The 27,153-nt window shown below is 34.0% G+C and overlaps 1 protein-coding gene across 2 annotated transcripts in view; it reads left to right on the top strand.

The window, feature by feature from the left end:
• ABCD2 (ATP binding cassette subfamily D member 2) overlaps positions 1-27,153 on the top strand; it is an 86,832-nt gene that overhangs the window by 17,484 nt on the left and 42,195 nt on the right. For both annotated transcript variants that reach the window (XM_007450235.1, XM_007450236.1), the window contains exons 4-6: positions 1,316-1,484; positions 2,214-2,308; positions 5,764-5,909. In XM_007450235.1, the coding sequence (XP_007450297.1) occupies positions 1,316-1,484; positions 2,214-2,308; positions 5,764-5,909 (410 nt within the window). The remainder of the gene's footprint in view (positions 1-1,315; positions 1,485-2,213; positions 2,309-5,763; positions 5,910-27,153) is intronic.

Raw genomic sequence — 27,153 nt, forward strand, 5'->3', positions numbered from 1 at the left:
ACTCAATGCCTCCTGCCTTTCTTTAATTGACCTCCACATTTGTTTCGGATTTTTTTAATGCAACTATATTTACTTAGGTTTCTTTTGGAGCCATATTTTGTTAATCCTTAGTTCTGATTTCCTCTACTTGGGAACTCAAGAGATTCTTCTAGATAACAGTTTAGAAATTATCTTATATAATAGCTATAACATTAATATATAGAAATGAAATACTAATCTAATTATAGACCTCTCACACAGTAGAGACATGTGGTAGAAGGCTTTTAACAATAATACCTGCTCATTCACTGTTTAAGTTTTGCACACAAAAATCTTACACAATGTTGGTAATGTATTAGTCCATAGTTTATTGTTTAAGAGACATTTATTAGTGACATGCCTTGCTTATTGATACCAATTTCCTACTAAACAGTTCTGTAAGTGAATGGTTTTTGTTGCTTCCTTTTCATTGAGAAAGATGGTCTTGACAGGCCATGAGTCACCTTTCAGATGAGTCACCTTGATAACAAGGTGTTCTTTTAATAGAAAAGCAGCAGAGATTCAACCTAAATTGGACAACTGGCAGAATAGGAGCAAGATACCACTCTATTGAGCCTTTTGAACTAAAGCAGAGATTTATCTCATCTTATAATCTCATCTAGAAAAAAGGTCATATTTAATATTTTTCTTTGGGCATATAAATCATGTTTGGCTTGAAAAGAAGCTGCATTTTGTAGGATTTAGACTGAAAAGGATTTAAAGCTTTTCACTGAGCTCACGCCCAATATTGGTATCCACTAGCAGGGGTATTTTCTCTGGCCAAACTTAGGAATTTTGACAATCAGTTTGACTCAGAAATGTCATTTCATAATAAGAAAAATATGCATTTTTCTTCTATTTAAAATCTATTTTTAATTGAAAAAAGATATCAAAATAAAGAATCATTATTTCACTGAATGGATTTAAGCTTTTCACAAAACTTCTAATTTCTGGAAATCAAATTTTCATGCAAACAGGGGCCAAATCAGAAAATTGATTGAAAGATTTTTAAGTCTCACTAATATTCTGAAGTCTTTACATTTCACTTTGAACCCTGACGTGAATTAATAATTTTTATGTGTTTTTTAATTCCAATCAAACTTAAGCTGTCGACTTGCTATGCTGCTTTCTTGGTAAGTTTTTTAGTGTTACTGGTTTTAGTTATCAGATGTACTATCTACTTTTCATGTATAATAAAATAGGATCTTTAACATTAAATCAAGAAGCTTATATGATTGCATATTTGTTTAAAAGTCTGTCTTGAGTATACTGTTTTATCTCCCTATGTTGGTTTTAGATAACTGAATTAGCAGGCTATACTGCTCGAGTATACAACATGTTTTGGGTCTTTGATGAAGTAAAAAGAGGCATTTATAGGAGAACTGCTGTCTTGCAAGAGTCTGAAAACCATAGCAAGAGTGGAGTTAACGTAGAATTACCCCTCAGTGAGACACTGGAAATCAAAGGTATTAAATTCAAATGTTTTTATATTTTGTCTATATTTAAATGTTTATCAACAGAACCAAAGTTTTTTAGAAGATAGCTTTGAACAGATGTAAGGAACCAACATTTAGTTATTTAAACAGTTATTCCTAAAGTTAGTGCTGCATTTTGAGGAGTAGTGACTAATATTACCATAAAAAATATTATGCTACTTTTATTTAGGACAAAATGTCTAGAATTATTTTTAGAAACTGCACATATGGCAGAATGAATTGTTTGCATTTAAAATTCAAATAACAGAATTAGAGCTAATGTCATACTGTTCTCCATCATTCTATCATTTGGTTTGGTTATTATAGTTTTAAAAATTATAATTTTCTATGTCTTAATTTCCTTTTTGCAACTGTGTTTTTTTCTATAGGAAAGTTTAATTGAGAGAGATAAGTAGTTATAAACAGTGTGGCTGGGTTATACCAGATAGAGTTTAGCTTTGCTCTCATTATGATATTAACATTGTATTACAGTAAAATAATATTTCTGAGAAAGATTTTCCAAATAGATATATCAAAATGTGCAAATTTACATTAGACTTTCTTTAGATATAGATATCTATATTTACATTTATTTCTATGATTCATTAATGTGAATTATCTTTATAGTGAATTTATCTGTTATGCTACATTATACTTTGTTATTTAATTAGCAATAACACATGATAGCTTTTGAAACTTAAACTCTTCCTTAACTTATAGGAAAAGTTATTGATGTGGATCATGGAATTATTTGTGAAAATGTTCCCATAATTACACCAACGGGAGAAGTGGTGGCTTCCAAGCTAAAGTTCAAAGTAAGATGATATTCAAGAATCTTCTGATTGTTACCAATACAATAATACAAAACAACTCAGAATTCATGTACTTTATATTAAATACTTGGAGGAACATGTGGAAAGGAGGGGAAATCAAGAAAGGAATGCATAGAGGCTCAATTACAGAAGCAGTTACTTCCTCAGAAAGCAGAGAGAAAGAAAAATTTGATTTCTACTGCTTTATGGTTGAAAATCAAAATTAGAGTACACTGAGAGCCTATACAAAGTAACTTTTGGGAATAATAGGAAATTTCTTCAGAAATTAATATCTGGAAATACATTTTATTTTTTTTCCTTATAGGAGTTACTCAAAAAATACAAGCCTATATTGTTATATATTTACTAAAATATGAGAGAAGTCATCAGCAAGTTTACATTCTCTAAATTTAATTTATATTTTCAATAATCACATCTTCTATTAGGAAAAAATGATCAGAAGATTCATGAATTGGAATTTATCTTTTAATTCTGTTGAGAATAATAGTTATTTGTTATTTAATACTCTGTCTTGATTACAAAAACTAAGGTACAAAAATAGCTAATAAATCTAAGACTGGTTTAAAGTATTGTAAAATTCAAACACACATTTTGGAATTCAAGTACAAAATAATTTGCTGATAACTATAATGGAGTTATCTGTGCTTAGTTCAAACAATGACATGATTGGACTTGATAACAGAATTAGAAACATGACCATATATGTGCATTTAATGATTTTAATATGGACCTTAGTCTAGGTTTAATTATTAAAGATGTATTTGAAAATGCATAAGCCTGCTGGAAGAGGATGAGAAGTACTGAACAGGGAGAAATTCTGTGTTAATAAACGTAAGAGAAATTGTGTTTTAACTACAATTTGGTTGGGCTCTATTTTTCCATTAATGGACCTATAGAGTAGCAGTAAGGTGCTAATGATGCAGCATAATCTTAAGTAGATTTAAAATAAAGCCTTTGAAGAGACCTACATGGGATATTTAACTATTTGCTAATACTTTATCAATTTTTAATGTATGATTTTGTATAGAGGTTTTTCATCAGGTTAGGTTTCATAATATCAATTCTTGTTGCTCCATTTATTAAATAGAGGAGGAGTCTTGAATTCTGCCACCTACTAACTAAATACATTATTGTGGACACATAACACTTTTTCTGTGGAAAAAGTCAGAGCTCAGTATATTTTTATATAAAATGAATTTTAAAATACTTAATCTAGTGAAAGTGTCATAAATTTTGAGGTTCTACAAAGGTATATATTAATATAGTATACTTTTATGATTATTTATTTCTGAGTCAGGGAGTTTTATTTAAAGGCTCAGGTCCCCAAAGTATAATACAAAATTTTGTTTCCTCTGCATGGATTCATAAATAAACAGGTTTCTAGAGGAAAACATTCTCATTCTTATGTTAGCCTTTTGGAATTAAAAAAACATTTGGAGAAGAAAATTTCAGTAAATGTGGGAATTCTTTTGCCTCACCCTCACTGTTTACTAAACATCAGAGAACTTATGCTAAAAAATAATATGAATGTAGAAAAGTCTTCTATTATGATTCAAAATGTGTTAAATTTCTGAGAATTCCTAGTAGAGAATGACCCTATTAAATATTTTGTTTATATACCTTTTGCCATGGCACATACCTTTAAAAAATCATTTGAAAAGTGTTTATGCTTCTACAAAATTAAACTTTCTTAATCCTCTCTCTACTGAAAGAGCAGAGCAAATCACAAAACCCTTTCTGGGTTCTTCCCAGGACTTTTTTTAACTTTATTCTATCAAAATGGCATTTCAGTTTGCCTACAATTAGGGAGAAAAAATATCTGTGGTCAGATTTTATAGACTCAAGCTTGCTCCTGTCTTACATCCTTGTGGTAGCTCTCTTTATTGCCTGGAATACTCTTCCACCAGATCTTACTTGTTGCTTCTTATCACCAGGCTAAGGCAAAATGGTATCTCCTCAAAGAGGACTTTCCTGACCACCTAATCAAAAGAAGCCCCCTTCCCCTGCCAACCTCACAATGCGACCATCTTTTCCTAACACATCTTCCTTTTTTGCTATAATAATAGCATTTACGGCTAGTTAATTTTTTGTTCATGTGTTTATTGCCATCTTTGCCATTGAAATGTAAGCTCCATAAGAACAGGGACTTTGTCTTGAGTAGCACTGTATCTTCTGTGCCTAGAAGAATGTCAGGCACATTTAGATATTCAATCAATGTTTGCCGAGGAAATGACTAATTACTTAGAATATAAATCTGAACCATTTTTGCTTTACATATATTTATTACATACATTCTTAGTTCTTTTATCTAACCTTCATATCAACCTTTTTTCCTTCCCTTCCTCCCTTCCCCCCTTCCTCTCCCTACCACCTTCTTTCAGCAAAAAGATTTTAGCTTATGTTATACACGGCAAATGAGTAATGGATATACATTGGTATGGTTCCTTATACTGACATAATACAAGTAATATAATGCTCTTTCACCTTTGAGTTTTCAACATAACGTATTCTACATCATGGACCTTAGATATATGTATCTATACTGTACAAAGCTACATATACAGGCATACTGTAAATTTCTGCCTCTCGTACTTTCATACTATATTCATTTTTTAGTCACTGATTATAAAATATCATTTGTTCTTAGAAGTAAATAAGATTTTTAAATAATGTTCCTTTTTCTTGACCCTTACAATACCTTTAAGATAGCACATTGACAACTTCCTGATCCTATTGGGTGGAATAAGAAGTCATGAAATTTAACTGTTTAAATGATAAATAAGCTGAAAGATTCTAAGAGAATCATCCAATCAACAATCGATAAATAGCTTAATTCATCCCTAGACATAAGACTAAATTACAGTCTTCTTGCTTGTCTTTATCTGAATTTCATAAACGTATTTTCTCCATCTGTGAATAAACCAAAATTAGAATCATTTTATGTCTCTCATTATGGGCTTTTGTAATTTCTGTAACATTTCAGACTACTGAATTAAACAACCCAGCTAACTTGTAGAACTCCAACTTACAAATACAACAAAGTTGTTTCTTAATTGAAGTAAATTTAATCAAATATTAATATAAATAAAATAAATTCAATCTATTTTAATCTAAATTAAAATTTTTCCAATTTCTTATTTCCACGTGGTTATGTTCCTATGTATTTGTGTAGCATGTGACGGCAAGACCTTTGGGAATTCAGTGCTCATTTGAAGAAGATCCATTTCTTTGGAATTGGATTATTTTATGATGCTTTTAGCGTCAGAGCATAGTCAAAAGCCAGATTTGATGGTCTCAATCCCGATATATTTTCTTTGACTCCTTGCCCATCCTAGGTTATCATGTGTCTGAAAGTTAAAAAAAAAAATCCCTTTTAAATGCTGCCAAATGAAACCATTTTTACATATTGTAATTTCTAATTTTATTTCTTACCTTAGGTAGAAGAAGGAATGCATCTTTTGATAACTGGTCCCAATGGTTGTGGGAAAAGTTCTCTCTTCAGAATTTTAAGTGGGCTCTGGCCTGTGTATGAAGGAATCCTATATAAACCACCTCCACAACATATGTTCTATATTCCACAAAGGTAGGTAAAGTTTCTTATATCACAATGAACAATTTCCTTTTGCTTTTGAATTATCTTGATTCCTTAAGCTCTTCTGTAGGTAATCTTTAAGCATGTTTTTATTGAGAGATGCAATTAAGGAAATAAAAGTTATCCTAAAAGTTTTATTACTGCTTTGATTATAATAGTTTCCAGGATAATAACAATTCTTTTCATTTTCACATCATTGTAATAAACACTCAAAGACTACAGATGTTAGTCTAAAGGAGTAGCAGGCTAGTCCAAAGAGTAAGTATATTGATAGTCCAAAGAGTAAGTATAAGAGTAAGTATATTAGATGTCAGATTATCTCTTCTCACAAAAAAATTAATAGTTCTTGGATAGTATACTAGTCTTTCCATCAAGCTGCATATGTTCATATGTTCTAAAATTGTTCAATTATGTTTTAAGAGCCTCCGTGAAATAATCTTTATCATAATTCTGTTATATAATTAATTAATGATTTGAAACTACCTTAATTAAAAATATTTTACTCTAATAATGAGTGTAAAAGTAAGCATAGAAATATTTAAAAGGAACATTTTTCTTCTGAAGTTTTTAACTATCTTCCTTCATAGCAATTTACAGATGTCTAAACAGAAACTTATACTTAAAAATTTGGAATATTCATTGTGGGTGAGAGAAAATTAAATTTAAAGAAAATTAAAATTAAATTCATCTGACCCAGTAATTTTTCCATCTGTCATCACCCTGGGTTAGGTCGACGTCACAAAAGTACTCCTACTGTGTTAGAGGACTATTCTGTGGAACCTAATAGAGCACCTATGCTGAAATTATATTACAAGAGCAAATATAAAAGTTACATCAAGTATGATGCTATCACATCTCTCTTCCTCTTCTTCCTTTGTCAGAAAGTGTTTGTACAGTCCTGCCCACTGGTCTAATTTTTAGATCATATGTTGTAGTTATGCAGATGAGGTTTTGTGGGGCTTTTTCTTTAAAGTAAGACCTATCAGAGTAGTAGGAAGCTATCTGAAGTGTAGAAGGATGAAGAACTGTATTGGCAGTAAAAAAATATTGGATGTGAGCAGTGCTATGACTACTTATATTTAACACAAAATAGATAACATCTGTGACAGCAGAATCATTGTCTCTTTCTGTCTGTGCTTTAGAATACTTTGGGGAAATGTTCTGGATCTGAAAACTAAATAATACTGACAGAGTTTAAGTTTCAGACATTAATGCATTAAGTAGAGCGATTTTAATTTCTTATTTAGGTTTTAAAGCATAGAATCATGAGGAAAATATTCTGTTACATCATAGAATCTACTATTTTAATGCAGATAAAATTGCATACATAAATTTTATATTTTTCGCTATTTTAGATTTCATTTATAATATATATACAGTTCTTGAATATAGCTATACCCTGAGCAATAAAAGACATTTCTCAGACTTAAGAAAGTGTATTATCAGCAAAGTTAGCCTTCAGAAATGAAGGAGAAATATGTTCCCAGACAAATAAAAGCCAAGGGAATTCATGTTCATTAGACCTGCCTTACAAGAAATGCTGAAAGGAGTTCTTCAAATTGAAATGAAAGGCTGCTAATTAGTAACAGGAAAACATATGAAAATATACAACCCTGGTAAATGTAAATATATAGTCAAATTCATAATACTCTAATACTGTATTATGGTGGTGTGTTAACCATCTAACTCTTAGTATAAAGGTTAAAGGACAAGAGTATTAAAATAACTATAACTAGTACAATTTATTAATGAATACACAATATAAAAAGAGGAAAATTATGAAATTAAAAACATAAAAGGGGGAGAGTAAAACTTGCAAGATGTTTTATATATGCCTCATAGGAACAAGAAGGCAAAAACCTACAGCAGATTCACAATAGATAAAGAGAAGGAAATCAGATCTCAAGTAACCTAACTTTACATCTCAAAGGAACTAGAAAAAGAAGAACAAATAAAGTCCAAAGTTTGCAGAAGGAAGGAAATAATAAAGAGAAGAGCAGAAATAAATGAAATAGAAACCAGAAAACCAATAGAAAAGAGCAATAAAACTAAGAACTGATTATTTGTAAAGATAATATTGATGAGCCTTTAGCCTATCCCTGGGACGCAAAGATGGTTCAACATTGCAAATCAATAAATATGATACACCACATTAATAGAATGAAAAACAAATATCATATGATCATCTCAATAGATGCAGGAAAAGCATTTGATAAAATGCAATATCCTTTCATAATATTAACTCTCAACAAACTGGATCTAGAAGGAACATACTTCAGCATAATAATGGCCACATTTGACAAACTCAGAGTTAATATCACATTCAATGGTGAAAGAATGAAAGCTCTCCCTCTAAGATCAGGAACAAGACAAGGGTGCCCACTCTGACCATTCTCATTCAACAAAGTACTGGACATCTTAGATAGAGCAATCAGGCAAGACAAAGAAATAAAGGCATTCAAACTAGAAGGGAAGAAGTAAAACTGTCTTTGCAGATAATATGATCTTTCATGTAGAAAATCTTAAAGACTTCACCAAAAACATTTAGAAAAAATCAGTGAATTCAGTCAAGTTGAAGGATACAAAATCAACATACAGAAATCAATTGTGTTTCTATACACTAACAACAAACTATCTGAAGAGAAATAAAGAAAAACTATTCCATTTACAATAGCATCAAAAACAATAAAGTACTTAGGAATAAATTTAACCAAGGAAGTGAAAGACCTATACACTGAAAACTATAAGACTTTGAGGAAAGAAAGACTTTGAGGAAAGAAACTAAAGAAGACACAAACAATTGGAAAGATATCCCATATTCATGGATTGAAATAATTAGTATTATTAAAATGTCCATACTGCACTAAGCCATCTATAGATTCAATGCAATTCCTATCAAAATTCCAATGGCATTTTCCACAGAAATAGAAAAAACAATCCTAAAACTTTTTTGGAAGTACGAAAGACCCTGAATAGTCAAAGCAATCATGAAAAAGAAGAACGTGGTTGGAGGCATCACACTTCTTGTTTTCAAACTCTGTTACAAAGCTATAGTCATCAAAACAGTATGGTACTAGTATAAAAATAGACATAAACCAATGGAATAGAATAGAGGGCCCAGAAATAAATGCCTGCATATGGTCAATTAATATTTGCCAAGAGAGTCAAGACTACTCAAGGATAATCTCTTCAATAAATGGTATTGGCAAAATTGGATAACCACATGCAGAAAAATGAAATTGGACTTCTTCTGTCTTACACCACTCACAAAACTGAACTTGAAATGGATTAAAGACTTAAATGTAAGACCAGAAACCATAAAACTCTTAAGACATAGGAAAAACTCCTTGACATTCGTCTGGGCAATGATTTTTTGGATATGATACCAAAAGCACAAACAATAAAAGCAAGAATCAGCAGGTGGAACTACATCAAACTAAAAATCTTCTACACAGTGAAGGAAACCATCAACAAAATGAAAAGCCAACCAATGGAATGGGAGGAAATATTTGCAAGTCTTATATCTGATAAGAGGTCAATATCCACAATATATAAGGAGCTCATAACTCAATAGGACAAAAAAAAAAAAACAGTACAGTTTAAAAATGGGCAGAGGATCTTAATAGACATTTTTCCAAAGAAGATATACAGATTGTCCAACAGGTACATGAAGAGGTGCTCAATGTCACTAATCATCAGGGAAATGCAAGTCAGAACCACAATGAGGGATCACCTGAGTGGCTAATCTCAAAAGATAAGAAATAACAGGTATTGGCAAGGATGTAGAGAAAAGGGAACCCCTATGAACTCCTGGTGAGAATGTAAGTTGATGGAGCCACTATGGAAAGCAGTATGGAGTTTCCTCAAAAAATTAAAAATAGAACTACTGTACAATCTAAACTCCCATGTTCATTGAGGCATGATTCACAATAGCCAAAATATGAAAACAACCTAAATGTCTGTCAACAGATGAATAGAAAGAGATGTGGTATGTATGTATATACGATGGAATATTCTTAAGCCATGAAAAAGGAAATCCTGACATTTGTGACAACATAAGTGAAATAAGTCTGACAGAGAAAGATACTGTATTGATATCACCTATATGTGGAATCTAAAAAAGCTGAACTTGTAGAAACAGCATAGAATGGTGGTTACCAGGAGCTGGAGAGCGGGGGGAATGGGGAGATGTTGGTCCAGAGTACAAACTTACAGTTAGAAGTTGAATAAATTCAGGGAATTTAATACACACCATTGTGATCAGAGTTAATAACACATTATATACTGGTAGTTGTTAAGAGAGTAGACCAATGTTCTCACCACACAAAAAAAGTGGTAATTATGTGAGTAATAGAAGTGTCAGGTAACAATAAGGTGATAATTATTTTGCTGTATGTAAGTATATCAAATCAACATGTTTATAACTTGAACTTACACCATGTTATATGTCAATTTTATCTCAGTAAACCTGGAAAAAATATCACTGAGCTGTACACTTAAAAATGGTTAATATGGTAAATTTTATTTTACATGTATTTTACCACAGTTTTTAAAAGTGGGAAAAAAAAGAAAAAAATGCAAAAATTCTAGTCTTTGCCCTCAGGAGACCTATGTTATTTTGCAACAAACATAAATCACCAGGAAACTTTTTCTTAATTATGAAATTTACTGTTGCCTAGGCAAAAGGTCAACTACAACTTAGTTAAGAAAAATGAGAATGAAAGTCTACTTTTAAGGCTTATTTTTTTCAATAATTAATGTTAAAAGTCATTTTATCTTGATTATAAAGCTTCTAGAAACATGAAAATTTGTTTAAAATCCTATAGGACCAATATCTTGCAAAAGAGCATAAAATTTATTTAAATGTATATGTAAACTAGGAGAGCCTAAATATAGTATTTACGTCTTGTATTCTAAAAGCTATCGATTTTTTCAAAAAAGCTTGAAAATAATCTTATGTGTCTTTATGATTTAAAAGAAAGCTGCTACATAGACGGGAGGGGAGTTTGGGGGAGAATGGATACGTGTATATGTATGGCTGAGTTGCTTTGCTGTGCACCTGAAACTATCACAACATTGTTGCTTGGCTATACTCCAATATAAAATAAAAAGTTTAAAAAAAAAAGAAAGCTGCTACAACCTATTTCAAAATATTTGTCAGTAGGTAATCTTAAACTTTTCTTTTTAGGATAATCTTATTAATGAATATTATCTAGTATCTTATTGCATTAATTTATAGCAATAGAATATAGGTTAAGTACTAGTTTGGCAGAAAAAAACTGTAAATTAAATATAGAATTGAGTCTTATGTACCTACAGAATAAACTTCATAAGTCACAAACAGACCTTTATATTAATTCCCCTGTTTTCACTTTTCATGATTGAAAGACATCTTGGGAGAGGATCAATCTCTTTATGCAATGATCAAATGTAAATTAATTGTTATTTTTATGGGGAAAAAGGAGTGGGTTTTGTTAAAGTGGATTTCTAATAATGTCATGTAGTGTACAGAAGAAAAAGTAAACTGAGGGAAAAAATGTTCTGATTAAGTATATTGGGACTGCTTATTTTTTTAATGAAATTTTCAGAGAATTTGAAGAGTCGCTATGGCTCAGTTTCAAGTTGGGAAACCTGAATTCCTGAGAAATTGTGAAATCACCTCAATATTTTCCCAGTTAATATCTTCTGATACTTCAGCAATGTTAATAATGAGAACCAGATAAAAGAAAATCTTGGCCTTGGTTCAAGAATACAAATAAGAAGTTATTTGGAATGGTAGATGGTAAAATTCTTAGTTTTGCTCAGATAGTTCTTAAACTATTTTGGCAGTCTTAGGCTGTTTGAGACTGAATTTCCTGAGCAATGTGACTATACTCTTTAAACTGATAGTTGAAACTCATTATTCACTACTGTATTGCCATCTGACCCTCAGGAAAATTCTTACACTTGAATACAGATCCTGAATTTCTTTTGTCAGTTCTTGGTGCACTTTGTCTTAATAAAGGTTGATTTATGATCTGCTCTAGCTTTCACTAATCCACAAATTTATGGCTCATTAGTCATTTAGTAATTCCCTAGTACATCTCTGTCTTCAGCCATTAAAGACTCTGAAGCCCAATCTTTTTTCTTTTTTTTTCTTTTTTGGGCTGCGTCTGGTCTTAGTTGTGGCGCGCAGGCTCTTTGTTGCTGTGCGCGGGCTACAGAGCGCATGAGCTCAGTAGTTGCAACTTGCGGGCTTAGTTTTCCCGCGGCTGGTGGGATCTTAATTCCCCGACCAGGGATCAAACTGGCGTCCCCCGCATTGCAAGATGGGTTCTTAACCACTGGACCACCAGGGAATCCCTGAAGCCCAATCTTTAATTTGTTTAGTTCACTTGCTAACAAAATACTATTGTATGCTAACACTTAACAAAATGGGAAATTTAAACATTTGGTGAGGGTTGGGGAAACAGCGTGAAGGAGAGGAAGGGAAGGAGGGAAGAAGGAAAGAAAGAAGGAAGGGATGGAGGATAGAAGGGAGGGCAGGAAGCAAGACAGGAGATAATAAGTGTTTACTGACAAAAGGCAGCAAAATCTTGGGTTCCTTTGTACTACTTTAAAAAAAAAACTCTCCAGGGTATCAGTTGTATACATCACATATTTCTCCCCAGCAACAGTCTCCAGTTTGGCAACAACCCACCATGTAATTCTGTTCCCAAAGTTCCTGCTAGGGACAGAAATTTTAACCATGATCTTCTTACTACTGTAAACTTTATGCCCAAATACTTACACTAAGGCCAACAGATCTAAAATAGATTCAGACTTCCCACAAATTTGCATGAAAAGATAATTTGTACACATTTCTGCCAATACTTGACTTTGAAATATGAGAAGTAAAAGGTTAAGAAAGTGAAAGGATTGAATTAAATTTGACTAAACATTTTTTAAAAGAAAGAGAAAAACAAAAGAAAAGAAAAAATGGGGGTGGAATAGTAGGGATATTTTATTTCATATCTTGGGAAAATTACTGTACTTTATTCTTTGTCAATACTCTACTCTTTTTTTTTTTAAATCAATGTTTATTAATGCCCTGCTAGAAGATGCTTTAGAGGATAGTGAATAAAGGCACAGTCACTCTCAATGTGTGTTTGTGTCTAATTTGGTTATAAACAAAAACATGCAACTATGTCCTATAAAACCCAGAACAAATGCCTCAAGAAAACAAGAAATACTATAGAAATATTCAAAATGAGAGAAAATATTGTAGAACAGCGTGTCACTTGACCTGGGTTTTTAAAGTTAGAATTTTAGCAATTGTCATAAATTGAATGTTTCTCAAATGTCTAAGTAGAGCAGAAATGCCACAGATTCAAGTAAGCATGAGTCTTCTGGTTTTGTTTTTTGGATACTTCCTTCTAAGCAGGGCTGTTCTATTCACCCTCCTTCTAATACACCAAGCTGAGGAAAGCAATTATTTATTATTAATATTATATCATTGGTACATACTGAAGATAATAGCATCCATCCCCTAGGTCCTTAATCATTCCTAAGATGTTCTTTCAGCTGAATTTCTTTGAATTACTTTTTAAAGTTCTCTAGTGCTTTGGGGGTCTGCCCTTTCCCTAGTATCCACCTAAGAAGCTCTTCTCCTCTTTTTGAATAAATGACATAGTCTTAACAGGTTAAATTTTAGCCTATTAGTGCTTCTTGAAAAACATAGCAAAAGATGACAGTAACTTGTTTCTACAACACTCATTTGTGGTTTTTTTTGGTCAGAAGATATTCTGAAATTATAAATAACATATTATCAGCTCAGTATTTATTTACTAACTGCTTCATTCACAAGGTATTATATTCAAGTATCATGTTACTTAATCTTCTAGACTAAATGTAAATGCTGTTTAATAGATAAAGTAGTTATGAATCAGAGTTTTAAATTAAATACAAAATTAAAATCCTAAATTTGGTTGTACACAAGAATAATGGCGTGACTAATTAGATTGTACAGAGAATTAAATGTAGATAACATTACTTCTATCTTTTAACATATGAACAGTACCTATTGATCACTCTCTGCATGTCATGCCAAATAGATTATTTTAAATGATTAAATTTGAGTTCAAAGGGATTATAAACTTTAGTATTTAGAGTTGCACACCAGTTTAAAGCCAGGGTCAGAGTTCACCAAATCTTTGGATACAAATCCTCTGTATTCATTGCCTCTTATTGCAGGTTAATAAAATAATCTTATTAAAAACATCTACCTCAGGTAGAAAAAAAAAAAGCCCTACTGTTTGACCTTAAAATATTTTCTCAGACAGTCTTAATTAATAAAATAAAAAGATTCTCTAACACTGTCCCAAATATATGGGGAATAACGAACTATCATTCTTTTATAGTTTGCATTCACTTCCAAAAATTTCTATATTCTTCAACTGTTTCTCTTAGAAGAGCTTATGACATGAAATCTCATCTTTTAGAAGTGCCAGCATGTAATCCATTGTTTTCTTTGATGGCATTTCCACACATCCCTTTAATAATATATGTTATGTATTTTTTAAATAAGGTGAATTAATATTGATTTTTATTTTGACAATCTTATGACCTCTTGAGATAATTGGTGGATCCTAGGGCATCTTGAGCAAGGGCTGAGCATCTCTGGTCTATTACTACTAACACAAGCAATTACTATATATTAGTCACTGCTTACATATATTACATGTTTCTGATTTTTCTGTATGACAACTCATAAAGTTGGTGTTAGTATCCCTATTTTATAGATGAGAAAACTTGGAGAGGTTGAAGTCATTCCACTGATAAATTTTGGAGCCAGCATTTGAACTTTGATGTGTCTGACTCTAAAATCACTTCATCTTGCTTATTGCTAGCAGCAGGGTTTATGTTTCTGAAAAATTACTACTCTCCTGCCTGCCCTTGAAAGTGAGTATCACCAGTTAAGGTTGTTTGCTTGGTATGCTGAATCTGTACTAATATCAAGCTATTGTTTGGAAGCAGAGGTCCTTATAATTCTTGGGGTATAGGGCAATCCAAGCCAATTTTAGCATAAAGTTTAGCACAGATACTTGGCTGTCATTCATTTATGTTAATGTGAAAGAAGCTATATTCTTGTGTAAAAGTGAAATTCATTTAAATTAAACTATGTTAAAATCACTTTCAAATTAGAATATGTTCTCTGTTCTCTCCTATTCTTCTAAAATCTATTTCTCTATAAAATATAAAATAATCTCTCAAAAATATACCCATAGTTTTAAATCAGACTTCTTGCAGAAATGTAAAATAAGCAAATCTTAATTTTCATGATGCATTATGGCATAAAAAATTATTATTTACCCTTTAAGTTGTCAAAAGAAGAGATTATCTTTTGCAACAAAGACTGTGTTTTGTGTTAGGAAGTTCAGCAGAATGGACAGAATACTTAAATAACACTAGTAACAGCAGCATTGCCACAACTGTACTGCAGGCTAAGATGTGTCTGTGTCAAATAAGTTCTGTAGATATTTTAAAATATGAACTTTCTTTTGAATTGTTTCTTTATGAATGCCTTCCAAATCCAGGATTTCCTCTTTGGAGGGATAAGAGAACTATGTTATACAACAGCATTGTTTAATCCACACATTTAAAACTAGATAATGACTATTAAGGAACCAGAAAGCACATGAGACCAGAAAGGAGGTTAGAAGACCTAATTTGCCTCCTTTCTCCATGGAAGAGAGGGTGCCCTCATAGTAAAGAATTTTTGGTGTGATCCTTACTTTTCTTCTTTTTGCCTAAGATCTCAGATTAAAAAATGAGGGTGTGATCTGGAAAAGGACGTACATAAGAATATGGGGTCGTGCTACTTTAGATATCTTGACTGTTTTCTATTGAGTCTCTAGCTTTCAGACTTTTTGATTCTTTTTGATGAATCTCTAGGTGCCAAAACGAGATAGGGAGAGCCTCTGAAGGGCAAGGAGTGTATTTACTTAAGTAAGATGCAGGCCAGCCTTAGTGGAATGTTGGTCTGAAAGGGCACTGTAGTAAAGGAAAAATGTAATATGGCTTAATCCAGGCATACTCATGGAGCCCCATACCTAAAAGGTTATACATACACTGATCTTGTTGCCCCCAAATTAGACAAATCTGGACTTGAGGAGAGGGAGTTGTCACTGGAACAGATTTTGCCCTTTTTGAGTCTCTGTTGAATAAATCTTTATAGAATATAAGCTAGAAAGGGCATGTCTCTGTACAGCACTCTGTACAGCACTGGGGGTATTCTACTAAGTCTGTAGTATACCTATTGGCATACTGTAACTGTGCAATGAATGTCTGATGAATGATTTAATAAATGAGTGAATGAACATTCCACTGATTTGGTTTTTACTGCCAAATTGGTCTGGCTTCTTATACTAATTAGGAAACAATTTATTTTCTTGCTTGCACTCGATATGTCACAGAATCTTCTTTGTGATGGCAATAAATATTTGTCACTTAACATATCTTTTTTTTTTTTTTTTTGTGGTACGTGGGCCTCTCACTGTTGTGGCCTCTCCCGTTGCGGAGCACAGGCTCCGGACGCACAGGCTCAGCGGCCATGGCTCACGGGCCCAGCCGCTCTGCGGCATGTGGGATCTTCCTGGACCGGGGCATGAACCCGCGTCGCCTGCATCGGCAGGCGGACTCTCAACCAATGCGCCACCAGGGAAGCCCAACATATCTTTTTTAAAAGAAATTATTTTAGCCATGAATAAGGCTCAGTAGTATTGCTATAGCTAATTCACTTCTATTCCTTTGCTTTCTGACTATTAGATTCAAATCAAGTAAACTTTGCATAAATATCTTTGGACACTTGGCTCAGAATGATAAACTATACATTTTATACCTCCTGTGTATTAATTGGTACAGTTCAGTTTTTAAAAATCTCTTTTAGAGATCTATAAATATAAAAATGATTTCCCATAGCTTTTTATTTTTTGCTTTAATTTTTATTTATCACTTGGAAAAATGTTAAGGATACATTTTTTTAATATTTAACTCTTTTATAGGCTAATTTATAAAAATGATAATGGAAAAATCTTCCTTTGCATATAAACGTTTTCATTATTTTATGAGTCAATTATTAGGTTAAACCAGATGGAATTGCAATTTTTGTAGATCAAAAGGTCAAATATCAGGAATTTCATACAGTAATCTAATATAATGATAAATACAACAAAGTTGACTTTTAAAAAGTTTGCATTCTTCCCAGTTTGGGAGTACTCTGATTATTACACTAACAGTATTTTTATTACTACTTGGAAATAAACACAGTCCCTGCTCTTAAAAGGCTGTGCACATATCTCCTTTGGTACCTAGAAATATCTTATCTTAGAAATGTAATTTCAGTAATGGTAAGTATATCTTTTCAGTTGGGAATTTCATCTTTTTTGCTACATATTTATTTTAAGACTATTATGAGTGACTTACACACTGAGGACTCAAATCTAGTTGGTGCTGTTCATGAAAAAATTCTGATGAAATGATTGTTTCCAGAATGTACATTTATATGAATCATTAATAGCTAGATTTTATGGCTTTCAAATTGCTAACTTATTACTATGGTAACACAGCAGTACTTAGCTGTACCTTATTCTTAAACTTGACACATCTCATGCCTTAAATACATGAGTATTGCTGTAAAATTTTTATCAATATTGTTCACAATTAAATTCTAGATGACTATGAAATATTTAGCATTTTGGGTGATCATTCCAAAGACTTCAAGTACAGAGCTAACATTTCTCAGTGCTGTCTTCTTCCTACTTTGTCTCTATTAAAGAGAAAAAGAGAGAACAGTATAAACCCTAATAAATGTCAATACATTTTGCCAAGAATCATATATTGTCAGATATTTAATATAGAAAAGTAGGCAGTATAATACAAATTATAGAAGTACCCTGAGACATTGTAATATAACTGTAAAAAGCCATAATCCCTTGGAGTGGATTTGATCTCTAATAATTTTACTTTAATTTTACTATTATAATTAACAGTTTTAAATATAGATGCATTCAAAGTGATTTCAGAGTAATTTCAGTAATTACAAAGGAAATTTTGATAATTGCTCGAATAATGATAATCTAAATTATAGTATGATACCTGTAGCTTTATTCCAATATCTTTTCCACAACAAATAGAGGTAATTCTGGATTTTACTTAGAGAAAGTAAATTGAAACTAGATAATGTTTCTTTTTGATATCTACTAATTGTAAGCAATCTATTTCTTTTGTTTGGACTATGTTTATACTTTCTGATGGGCCAGAGCAAGTGTTGTGGTAATTGATCTACCTGAAATATTTAGAAGATAATCTGAATAGGTCTATATATCTAGAAAGGAAAGTTTAGTACAGAGTACTTTGAGTCCTTATCAATTATGTATAACTGTGGTAGCACTAGAGAAACTTGAGCTAACTTAAAACGTTAAATTCCAGGCCTATGAGCAGGAAAAAGAATCACATGCAAACTAATCATATAAACATGGGATATAGGGTCCTCCATTTTTTTGTGCTTTCAAATAGATTCAACATCAACCCAAATTTCCTTGATATAGCCTTTCCAGAGAATTCAGTTGTAACTTTATAGTAGTATTTTAAAATAATTATATTAATAAAATCTATTATTAGAGTATCCTTAGTTGCTATGTACCTCAATAAACACATATAGAACGTGTTATTTTTACCATTTCACATGATCATAAAACAATTGAGAAAAAAATGGGACTTTAATAAAGCAATATTTTTGGGGTCTTTAATGAATATATACTTTTATGAAATATTTTTGTATAATTTCATCAATATTCTGTTCACATAAATTTTCAAAATAGCAATTTTCATATTCTATTAAATCATTTTAAGTAACAGTAAATCAAATAACAAATTATCTAGACATTTAATTTAAATCTCATCCTGATTGAATTTTTTAAAACTTAGTAGCTAAGAGTGTTTTCTTTTTAGTTCTGTTTTTACTTTTTTAAATTTTGAGACTGCATATTCAACATATTATTAGGCTTATAAACACAATAAGAAATTAAGCATTGCAAAGCAAAACTTAATTATAATTAAGAGTTTTTATGAGATAAATTTTCATATCTGTTCATCAAAGAGAATTGACAGATTTCAGAAGTCATAAATAATATTAAATGAATCTTTTAAAGAAGTTACAAAGTTTTAAAAATAAATTTTATTTGTTTATTTACTTATTTATTTATTTTTGGCCACGTTGGGTCTTCGCTGCTGTGTGTGGGCTTTCTCTAGTTGGGGCAAGTGGGGATACTCTTCATTGCAGTGCACAGGCTTCTCAGTGCGGTGGCTTCTCTTGTTGCGGAGCACCAGCTCTAGGTGCGCAGTCTTCAGTACTTGTGTCACGCGGGCTTCAGTAGTCGTGACTCGTGGGCTGTAGAGCGCAGGCTCAGTAGTTGTGGCACACGGGCTTAGTTGCTCTGCGGCATGTGGGATCTTCCCGGACCAGGGCTGGAACCCATGTCCCCTTCATTGGCAGGCGGATTCTTAACCACTGCACCACCAGGGAAGTCCCAAAGTTACAAAGTTTTTTAAATTAATTTTTATTGGAGTGTAGTTGCTTTACAATGTTGTGTTAGTTTCTACTGTATGGCAAATTGAATCAGCTATACATATGCACATATCCCCTCTTTTTTGGATCTCCTTCCCATTTAGGTCACCACAGTGGCTTAAATAGAATTCCCTGTGCTATACAGCATGTTCTCATTAGTTGTATATTTTATACATAGTATCAATAGTGTATATGTGTCAATCCCAATCTCCCAATTAGAAGTTACAAAGTTTTGCTTCTTCAAATTCCTTTTACAAAGAAAACATTTGGCAATATGCCTTATGCATATTGATATCTTTGAGGTCCCATAAATTGCTGCAGTGAACTAAGTGGTGCTCCAGTTACTAAAAGAAATATTTCTGGGTAAACGAGATACTTAAGTGTTTAACAGAATATACTCTCTAAAATCTAGGTAATTATGTATTTATTATTTATTAATCATGTTGAGAATAATACAAATTTACTATGGGAATAAAACCACATGTCTTTTAGCTGGCTAAATAGAAATTCTTTTGTATCTTCTTTTTTCTTTTTTTTTTTAAATTGAAGTATAGTTGATTTACAATGTTATGTTAGTTTCTGGTGTATAGCAAAGTGATTCAGTTACATATATATTCTTTTTCATATTCTTTTTTAAATTGACCGATAGTTGATTTACAATGTTAATTACTGCTGTACATCAAAGTGATTCAGATATATATATGTATATATATATATATATATATATACATATACACACACACACACATTTATACATATCTATACATTCTTCTTATATTCTTTCCCATTATGGTTTTTCATAAGATATTGAATATAGTTCTCTGTGCTATACAGTAGGACCTTGTTGTTTATCCATTCTATATGTAAAAGCTTACATCTGCTAATCCCAACCTCCCACTCCATCCCTCCCCCAAACCCCTCCCCCTTGGCAACCACCAGCCTGTTCTCTATATCTCTGAGTCTGTTTCCATTTCATAGAGGGGTTCATTTGTGTAATATTTTAGATTCCACATATAAATGACATCATATGGTATTTGTCTTTCTCTTTCTGACTTACTTCACTTAGTATGATAATCTCTAGTTGCATCCATGTTGCTGCAAATGGCATTATTTCATTATTTTTTTATGGCTGAGTAGTATTCCATGGAATAAATACACCACATCTTTATCCATTCATCTTTCAATGGACATTTAGGGTGTTTCCAAGTCTTGGCTATTGTGAATAGTGCTGCTATGAACATAGGGGTTCATGTATCTTTTTTTTTTTTTTGAATTTTATTTTATTTTTTTATATAGCAGTTTCTTATTAGTTATCCATTTTATACATATGAATTTATATATGTCAATCTCCACTATTTCATCTTCCAGGTCACTTATCTGTTCTTCTGCCCAGTTATTCTGCTATTGATCCCATCTAGAGTATTTTTAATTTCATTTATTGTGTTGTTCATCATTGTTTGTTTCATCTTTAGTCCTTCTAGGTCCTTGTTAAATGTTTCTTGCATTTTGTCCATTCTATTTCCAAGATTTTGGATCATTTTACTATCATTATTCTGAATTCTTTTTCAGGTAGACTGCCTATTTCCTCTTCATTTGTTAGGTCTGGTGGGTTTTTATCTTGCTCCTTCATCTGCTGTGTGTTTTGCTGTCTTCTCATTTTGCTTATCTTAATGTGTTTGGGGTCTCCTTTTTGCAGGCTGCAGGCTCGTAGTTCCCATTGTTTTTGGTGTCTGTCCCCAGTGGCTAAGGTTGGTTCAGTGGGTTGTGTAGGCTTCCTGGTGGAGGGGACTAGTGCCTGTGTTCTGGTGGATGAGGCTGGATCTTGTCTTTCTGGTGGGTAGGTCCATGTCTGGTGGTGTGTTTTGGGGTGTCTGTGGACTTATTATGATTTTGGGCAGCCTCTCTGCTAATGGGTGGGGTTGTGTTCCTGTCTTGCTAGTTGTTTGGCATAGGGTGTCCAGCACTATAGCTTGCTGGTCGTTGAGTGAAGCTGGGTGCTGGTGTTGAGATGGAGATCTCTGGGAGATTTTCGCCATTTGATATTATGTGGAGCTGGGAGGTCTCCTGTGGACCAGTGCCCTGAAGTTGGCTATCCCACCTCAGAGGCACAGCACTGACTCCTGGCTGCAGCACCAAGAGCCTTTTATCCACACGGCTCAGAATAAAAGGGAGAAAAAGTAGAAAGAAAGAATTAGTAGAAGTAGAAAGAAAGGAGGGAGGGAGGAAGGAAGGAAGGAAGGAGGGAAGGAAGGAAAAAAGAACGAAGATAAAGTAAAATAAAATAAAGTAAGATAAAATATAATAAAGCTATTAAAATAAAAAAATAATTAATAAGAAAAAAAATTTTTTTTTAAAAAAAACAACAGACGGATAGAACCCTAGGACAAATGGTGGAAGCAAAGCTATACAGCATAAATCTTGCTCTCAAAGTCCACCTCCTCAATTTGGGATGATTCGTTGTCTATTCATGTCCACAGACATCAAGTTGATTGTGGAGCTTTAATCCGCTGCTTCTGAGGATGCTGGGAGAGATTTCCCTTTCTCTTCTTTGTTCGCACAGTTCCTGGGGTTCAGCTTTGGATCTGGCCCCGCCTCTGCGTGTAGGTCGCCGGAGGGCATCTGTTCTTCGCTCAGACAGGACAGGGTTAAAGGAGCCGCTGATTCTGGGGCTCTGGCTCACTCAGGCCGGGGGGAGGGAGGGGCACGGAGTGCGGGGTGAGCCTGCGGCGGCAGAGGCCAGCATGACGTTGCACCAGCCTGAGGCGCGCAGTGCGTTCTCCTGGGGAAGTTGTCCCTGGAACCTGGGACGCTGGCAGTGGCGGACTGGATAGGCTCCCCGGAAGTGGGGTGTGTATAGTAACCTGTGCTCGCACACAGGTTTCTTGGTGGCGGCAGCAGCAGCCTTAGCATCTCATGCCCGGCCCTGGGGTCTGCGCTTTTAGCCGCGGCTCGCGCCCGTCTCTGGAGCTCCTTTAATCAGCGCTTTTAATCCCCTCTCCTCACACACCAGGAAACAAAGGAGAAGAAAAAGTCTCTTGCCTCTTTGGCAGGTCCAGACTTTTCCCCGGACTCCCTCCCGGCTAGCCGTGGTGCACTAACCCCCTGCAGGCTGTGTTCACACCGCCAACCCCAGTCCTCTCCCGGCGCTCCAACCCGAAGCCCAAGCCTCAACTCCCAGCCCCGCCCGCCCCGGCGGGTGTGCAGACAAGCCTCTCGGGCTGGTGAGTGTTGGTCAGCACCGATCCTCTGTACGGGAATCTCTCCGCTTTTCCCTCCGCACTCCTGTTGCTGCGCTCTCCTACGTGGCTCTGAAGCTTCCTCCTTCCGCCACCCGCAGTCTCCGCCCGCAAAGGGGCTTCCTAGTGTGTGGAAACCTTTCCTCCTTCACAGCTCCCTCCCACTGGTGCAGGTGCCGTCCCTATCCTTTCGTCTCTGTTTATTCTTTTTTCTTTTGCCCTACCCAGGTACGTGGGGGGTTTCTTGACTTTTGGGAGGTCTGAGGTCTTCTGCCAGCGTTCAGTAGGTGTTCTGTAGGAGTTGTTCCACGTGTAGATGTATCTCTGGTGTATCTGTGGGAAGGTGATCTCCGTGTCTTACCCTTCCGCCATCTTCCCGTAAGCCTCTATATATGTCAATCTCAATCTCCCAATTCATCACACCACCACCACCACCACCACACCCCCCCATGCCACTTTCCCCCATTTGTGTCCATACCTTTGTTCTCTAAATCTGTGTCTCTATTTATGCCCTGCAAACCGGTTCATCTGTAGCATTTTTCTGGGTTCCATATATATATGCGTTAATATACGATATTTGTTTTTCTCTTTCTGATTTACTTCACTCTGTATGACAGTCTCTAGATCCATCCACGTCTCTATTGACCCAATTTTGTTCCTTTTTATGGCTGAGTAATATTCCATTGTATATATGTACCACATCTTTATCCATTCATCTGTCGATGGGCATTTAGGTTGCTTCCATGACCTGGCTATTGTAAATAGTGCTGCAGTGAATATTGGGGTGCATGTGTCTTTTTGAATTAAGGTTTTCTCTGGGTATATGCCCAGTAGTGGGATTGCTGGGTCATATGGTAATTCTATTTTTAGTTTTTTAAGGAACGTCCATACTGTTTTCCACAGTGGCTGCACCAAATTACATTCTCACCAACAGCATAGGAGGGTGCCCTTTTCTCCACATCCTCTTCAGCACTTGTTATTTGTAGACTTTTTAATGATGGCTATTCTGATTGTTGTGAGGGGGTACCCCATTGTAGTTTTGATTTGCATTTCTCTAATAATTAGTGACTTTGAGCATCTTTTCATGTGCCTATTTGCCATCTGTATGTCTTCTTTGGAGAAATGTCTATTTAGGTCTTCTGGCCATTTTTGCATAGGGTTTGTTTGGTTTTGTATTTGAGTTCAATGAGCTGTTTGTATATTTTGGAAATTAAGCCCTTGTCAGTCACATCATTTGCAAATATTTTCTGCCATTCTGTTGGTTGTCTTTTCATTTTGTTTATTGTTTCCTTTGCTATGCAAAATCTTGTAAGTTTGATTAGGTCCCATTTGTTTATTTTTGTTTTTATTTTTATTGCCTTGGGAGACTGACCTAAGAAAACATTGGTACAATTTATGTCAGAGAATGTTTTGCCTATGTTCTCTTTTAGGAGTTTTATGGTGTCATGTCTTATGTTTAAGTCTTTAAACCATTTTGAGTTTATTTTTGTATACAGTGAGAGGGTGTGTCTTAACTTCATTTATTTACATGTGGTTGTCCAACTTTCCCAATACGACTTGCTGAAAGACTGTTCTTTTCCCATTGTATATTCTTGCCTCCTTCATCAAAGATAAATTGACTGTAGGTGTGTGGCATATTCTTTTCCAGTATAGATTATTACAAGATGTTGAATATAGTTCCCTGTACTGTATGGTAGGACCTTTATCTATTTTATATATAGTAGCTTGTATCTGCTAATCCCAAACTCCTAATTTATCCCTCACTTTCCCCTTCCCCCTTTGGTAACCATAAGTTTGTTTTCAAATGAACTTATTTACAAAATACAGACACAGACATAGAGAACAAACTTATGCTCTTTTTTAAGATATTGCCCTTTCACATAGGTAGATAACTAAGTTGAAATGAACTTTTTTGTCTCCATAATGGTTTATTGAATGCCTACTGTGTGCCTGTAGTACTGTACTAAGTGCTCTACATTGCTTTATAAAAACCTACTGCTTCATTTAATCCTCATAACAAATGCAATAAAGTGAGTTACTTTACAAATGACATAACTATAGCTCGGAATTTGGGTCACATTGCTAGTTAATGGTGAGATTGGGATTCCAGTCCAGAACCATATCCCCAAAGCCTATTATCACAACCATGACTCTATACTGTCTTCCCCGAAATGTAGATATAAAATGTAATTTCATCAAATATTTCCAGTTAATCAAGTCTTATGGTAGAATCCTGTAGAAACACCATTGAAATGAATGTTCAGATGTATTTTAATCATTGCAGTCTCAGTTATGTATTGTGTCATGGCTGTTCTGTGGATTGAATTATATTTGGGGTTTATGCTAAGGGTGTCTATACTTCTGATTTACATTAAGTTGTAACTGGCATCATTTTGTAAGTTAGCTAAAGTACTGACTCCTAATATTTCCTTGTATTTCTTCTTAGTAGTCTCAGGATACCGACTAAAAATTGTTCACTGGCCCTGATGGTCAGTATCTATTTTATGCTACTGTTACTATTACCAGATATTAATTTAAAATAATATCACATTATATAAATGCTTAAAATTATGGAAATAAACAAATAACTTTTAGTCCTAATTCTGTTTTAAAAAAATATATGGTTAGACTGCAGAGGGATAAAAATCAGAGAGCAGGAGAAGACATACGGAATATGGTAGAAGAAAAGTGACTAGAAATGGTGCAGCCACTTGGGAAAACAATTGGTCAGTTCCTCAAAAAGTTAAACAGAGTCACCATATGCCCCACTACTAGGTTTATGCCCACTATTCATAATAGCCAAATAGTGGAAACAACTGAAATATCCAGATTAACAAAATATGGTTTATCCATGCAATGGAATTTAGTTCAGATATTAAAAAGAATGAAATACTGCTACATGATACAACATGGGTGAACCTGATGATATTATGCTGACAGAAAGAAGACCACATATTGTGTGATTCCATACATATGAAAATATGTGAAATTTCCAAGATAGGCAAATCCACAGATACAGAAAGTAGATTAGTGATTGCCAGCTGTTGGGAAGAGAGAGAACTAGGAGTGCCTGCTCTTAGGTATGGAGTTTCTTTTTGGGGGTGAAGAAAATGTTCTGGAATTAGATACTGGTAATATTTACATGAGCTTGTAAATATACTGAAAATCATTGAATTTTACACTTTAAAAGGGTGAATTTTATAATGTGAATTATATCTCAATTTTAAAAATATGACTAGAGATTCCTTATATTTGCAAAGACTCCATTGAAAATCTTATTACATGAATGCATATATGTATAACTGAAATATAAATATTTTGATTTTCAAATATTAGTTAAATCTGTTAAAATAAATTTTTGTGCTATCTTTCAACTAAATCATTTGCATGTTATGGGAAAATAGGTAGAGAATTGATCTACAAACACAGTTTGTATTTAAAACCTTTAATTCTCTCTCTCTGTACACACACACACACACACACACACACACACACACATACACATTGTTTTGTTTTGTTTTTAAGTAAGTTGCTATAAATAAGTCTTCACCCCTAACTTCTTTAGGGTGTACAGTTGACCCTTGAGCAATGCAGAGGTTAGAGGCGCTGACCCCAGCACAGTTGAAAATCCATGTATAATTTATAGTCGGCCCTTTATGTGTAATTTATAGTCGGCCCTTTATATCTACGGTTCCACATCTGCAGATTCAACCAACCACAGATTGTAAAGTACTGTAATATTTCCTATTAAAAAAAACCCATGTATAAGTGGACCCATGTAGTTCAAACCCATGTTGCTCGATGAGGAACAGTATTTTCAAAGAGCAAGAATAGTCTCTAATATAAACATAGTATGATGATCAAATTCATGAAAATTAACACTGATATAATATTATCTGAACATACTTTTGTTGGTTCTCAAACCGGCCCTTGTACACAGTGGGCAAGAAGAGACAGAAGAAAGAGGCAGACCACTCCAGATTGGTGGATGACAGGTTTAATAAGCAAGGGAATTTACATTTGAGGCTTGTCATGGGCAGCCTCAAGATGAGCCTCTACACTTCTATCCGCCAGAATCTTAAAAGTTTATATAGAGGCCTTAATGGGGTTCGGTTATGTATACCATCCATATGGTCTCAACACCACATTGCTCCCTCAAGTCTGTGTCCTTGAAAATAGTTGGTGGCTGGGGGAACTGTGAGTTGAGCATACATTCCAATGTCAGGGAAGTGGGTTGGAGTGTCAGATTGCCTGGGTCCAGCTCACAGGTCAACTGGCAGTGAAGTCCTCTTGATTACCTCCTCCAACAACTTTCCACATTCAAATTTTGCCAATTGTCATAATACTATTCTTTATAATAAATTTGTTTTTCTCAGTCCATCATCATACATTGTATTTTAGTTGCCATGTTGCT

The sequence above is a fragment of the Lipotes vexillifer genome, unplaced genomic scaffold, assembly GCF_000442215.2.
Source record: "Lipotes vexillifer unplaced genomic scaffold, Lipotes_vexillifer_v1.1 scaffold282, whole genome shotgun sequence".
In the NCBI taxonomy this organism is placed as follows: Eukaryota; Metazoa; Chordata; class Mammalia; order Artiodactyla; family Lipotidae; genus Lipotes; species Lipotes vexillifer.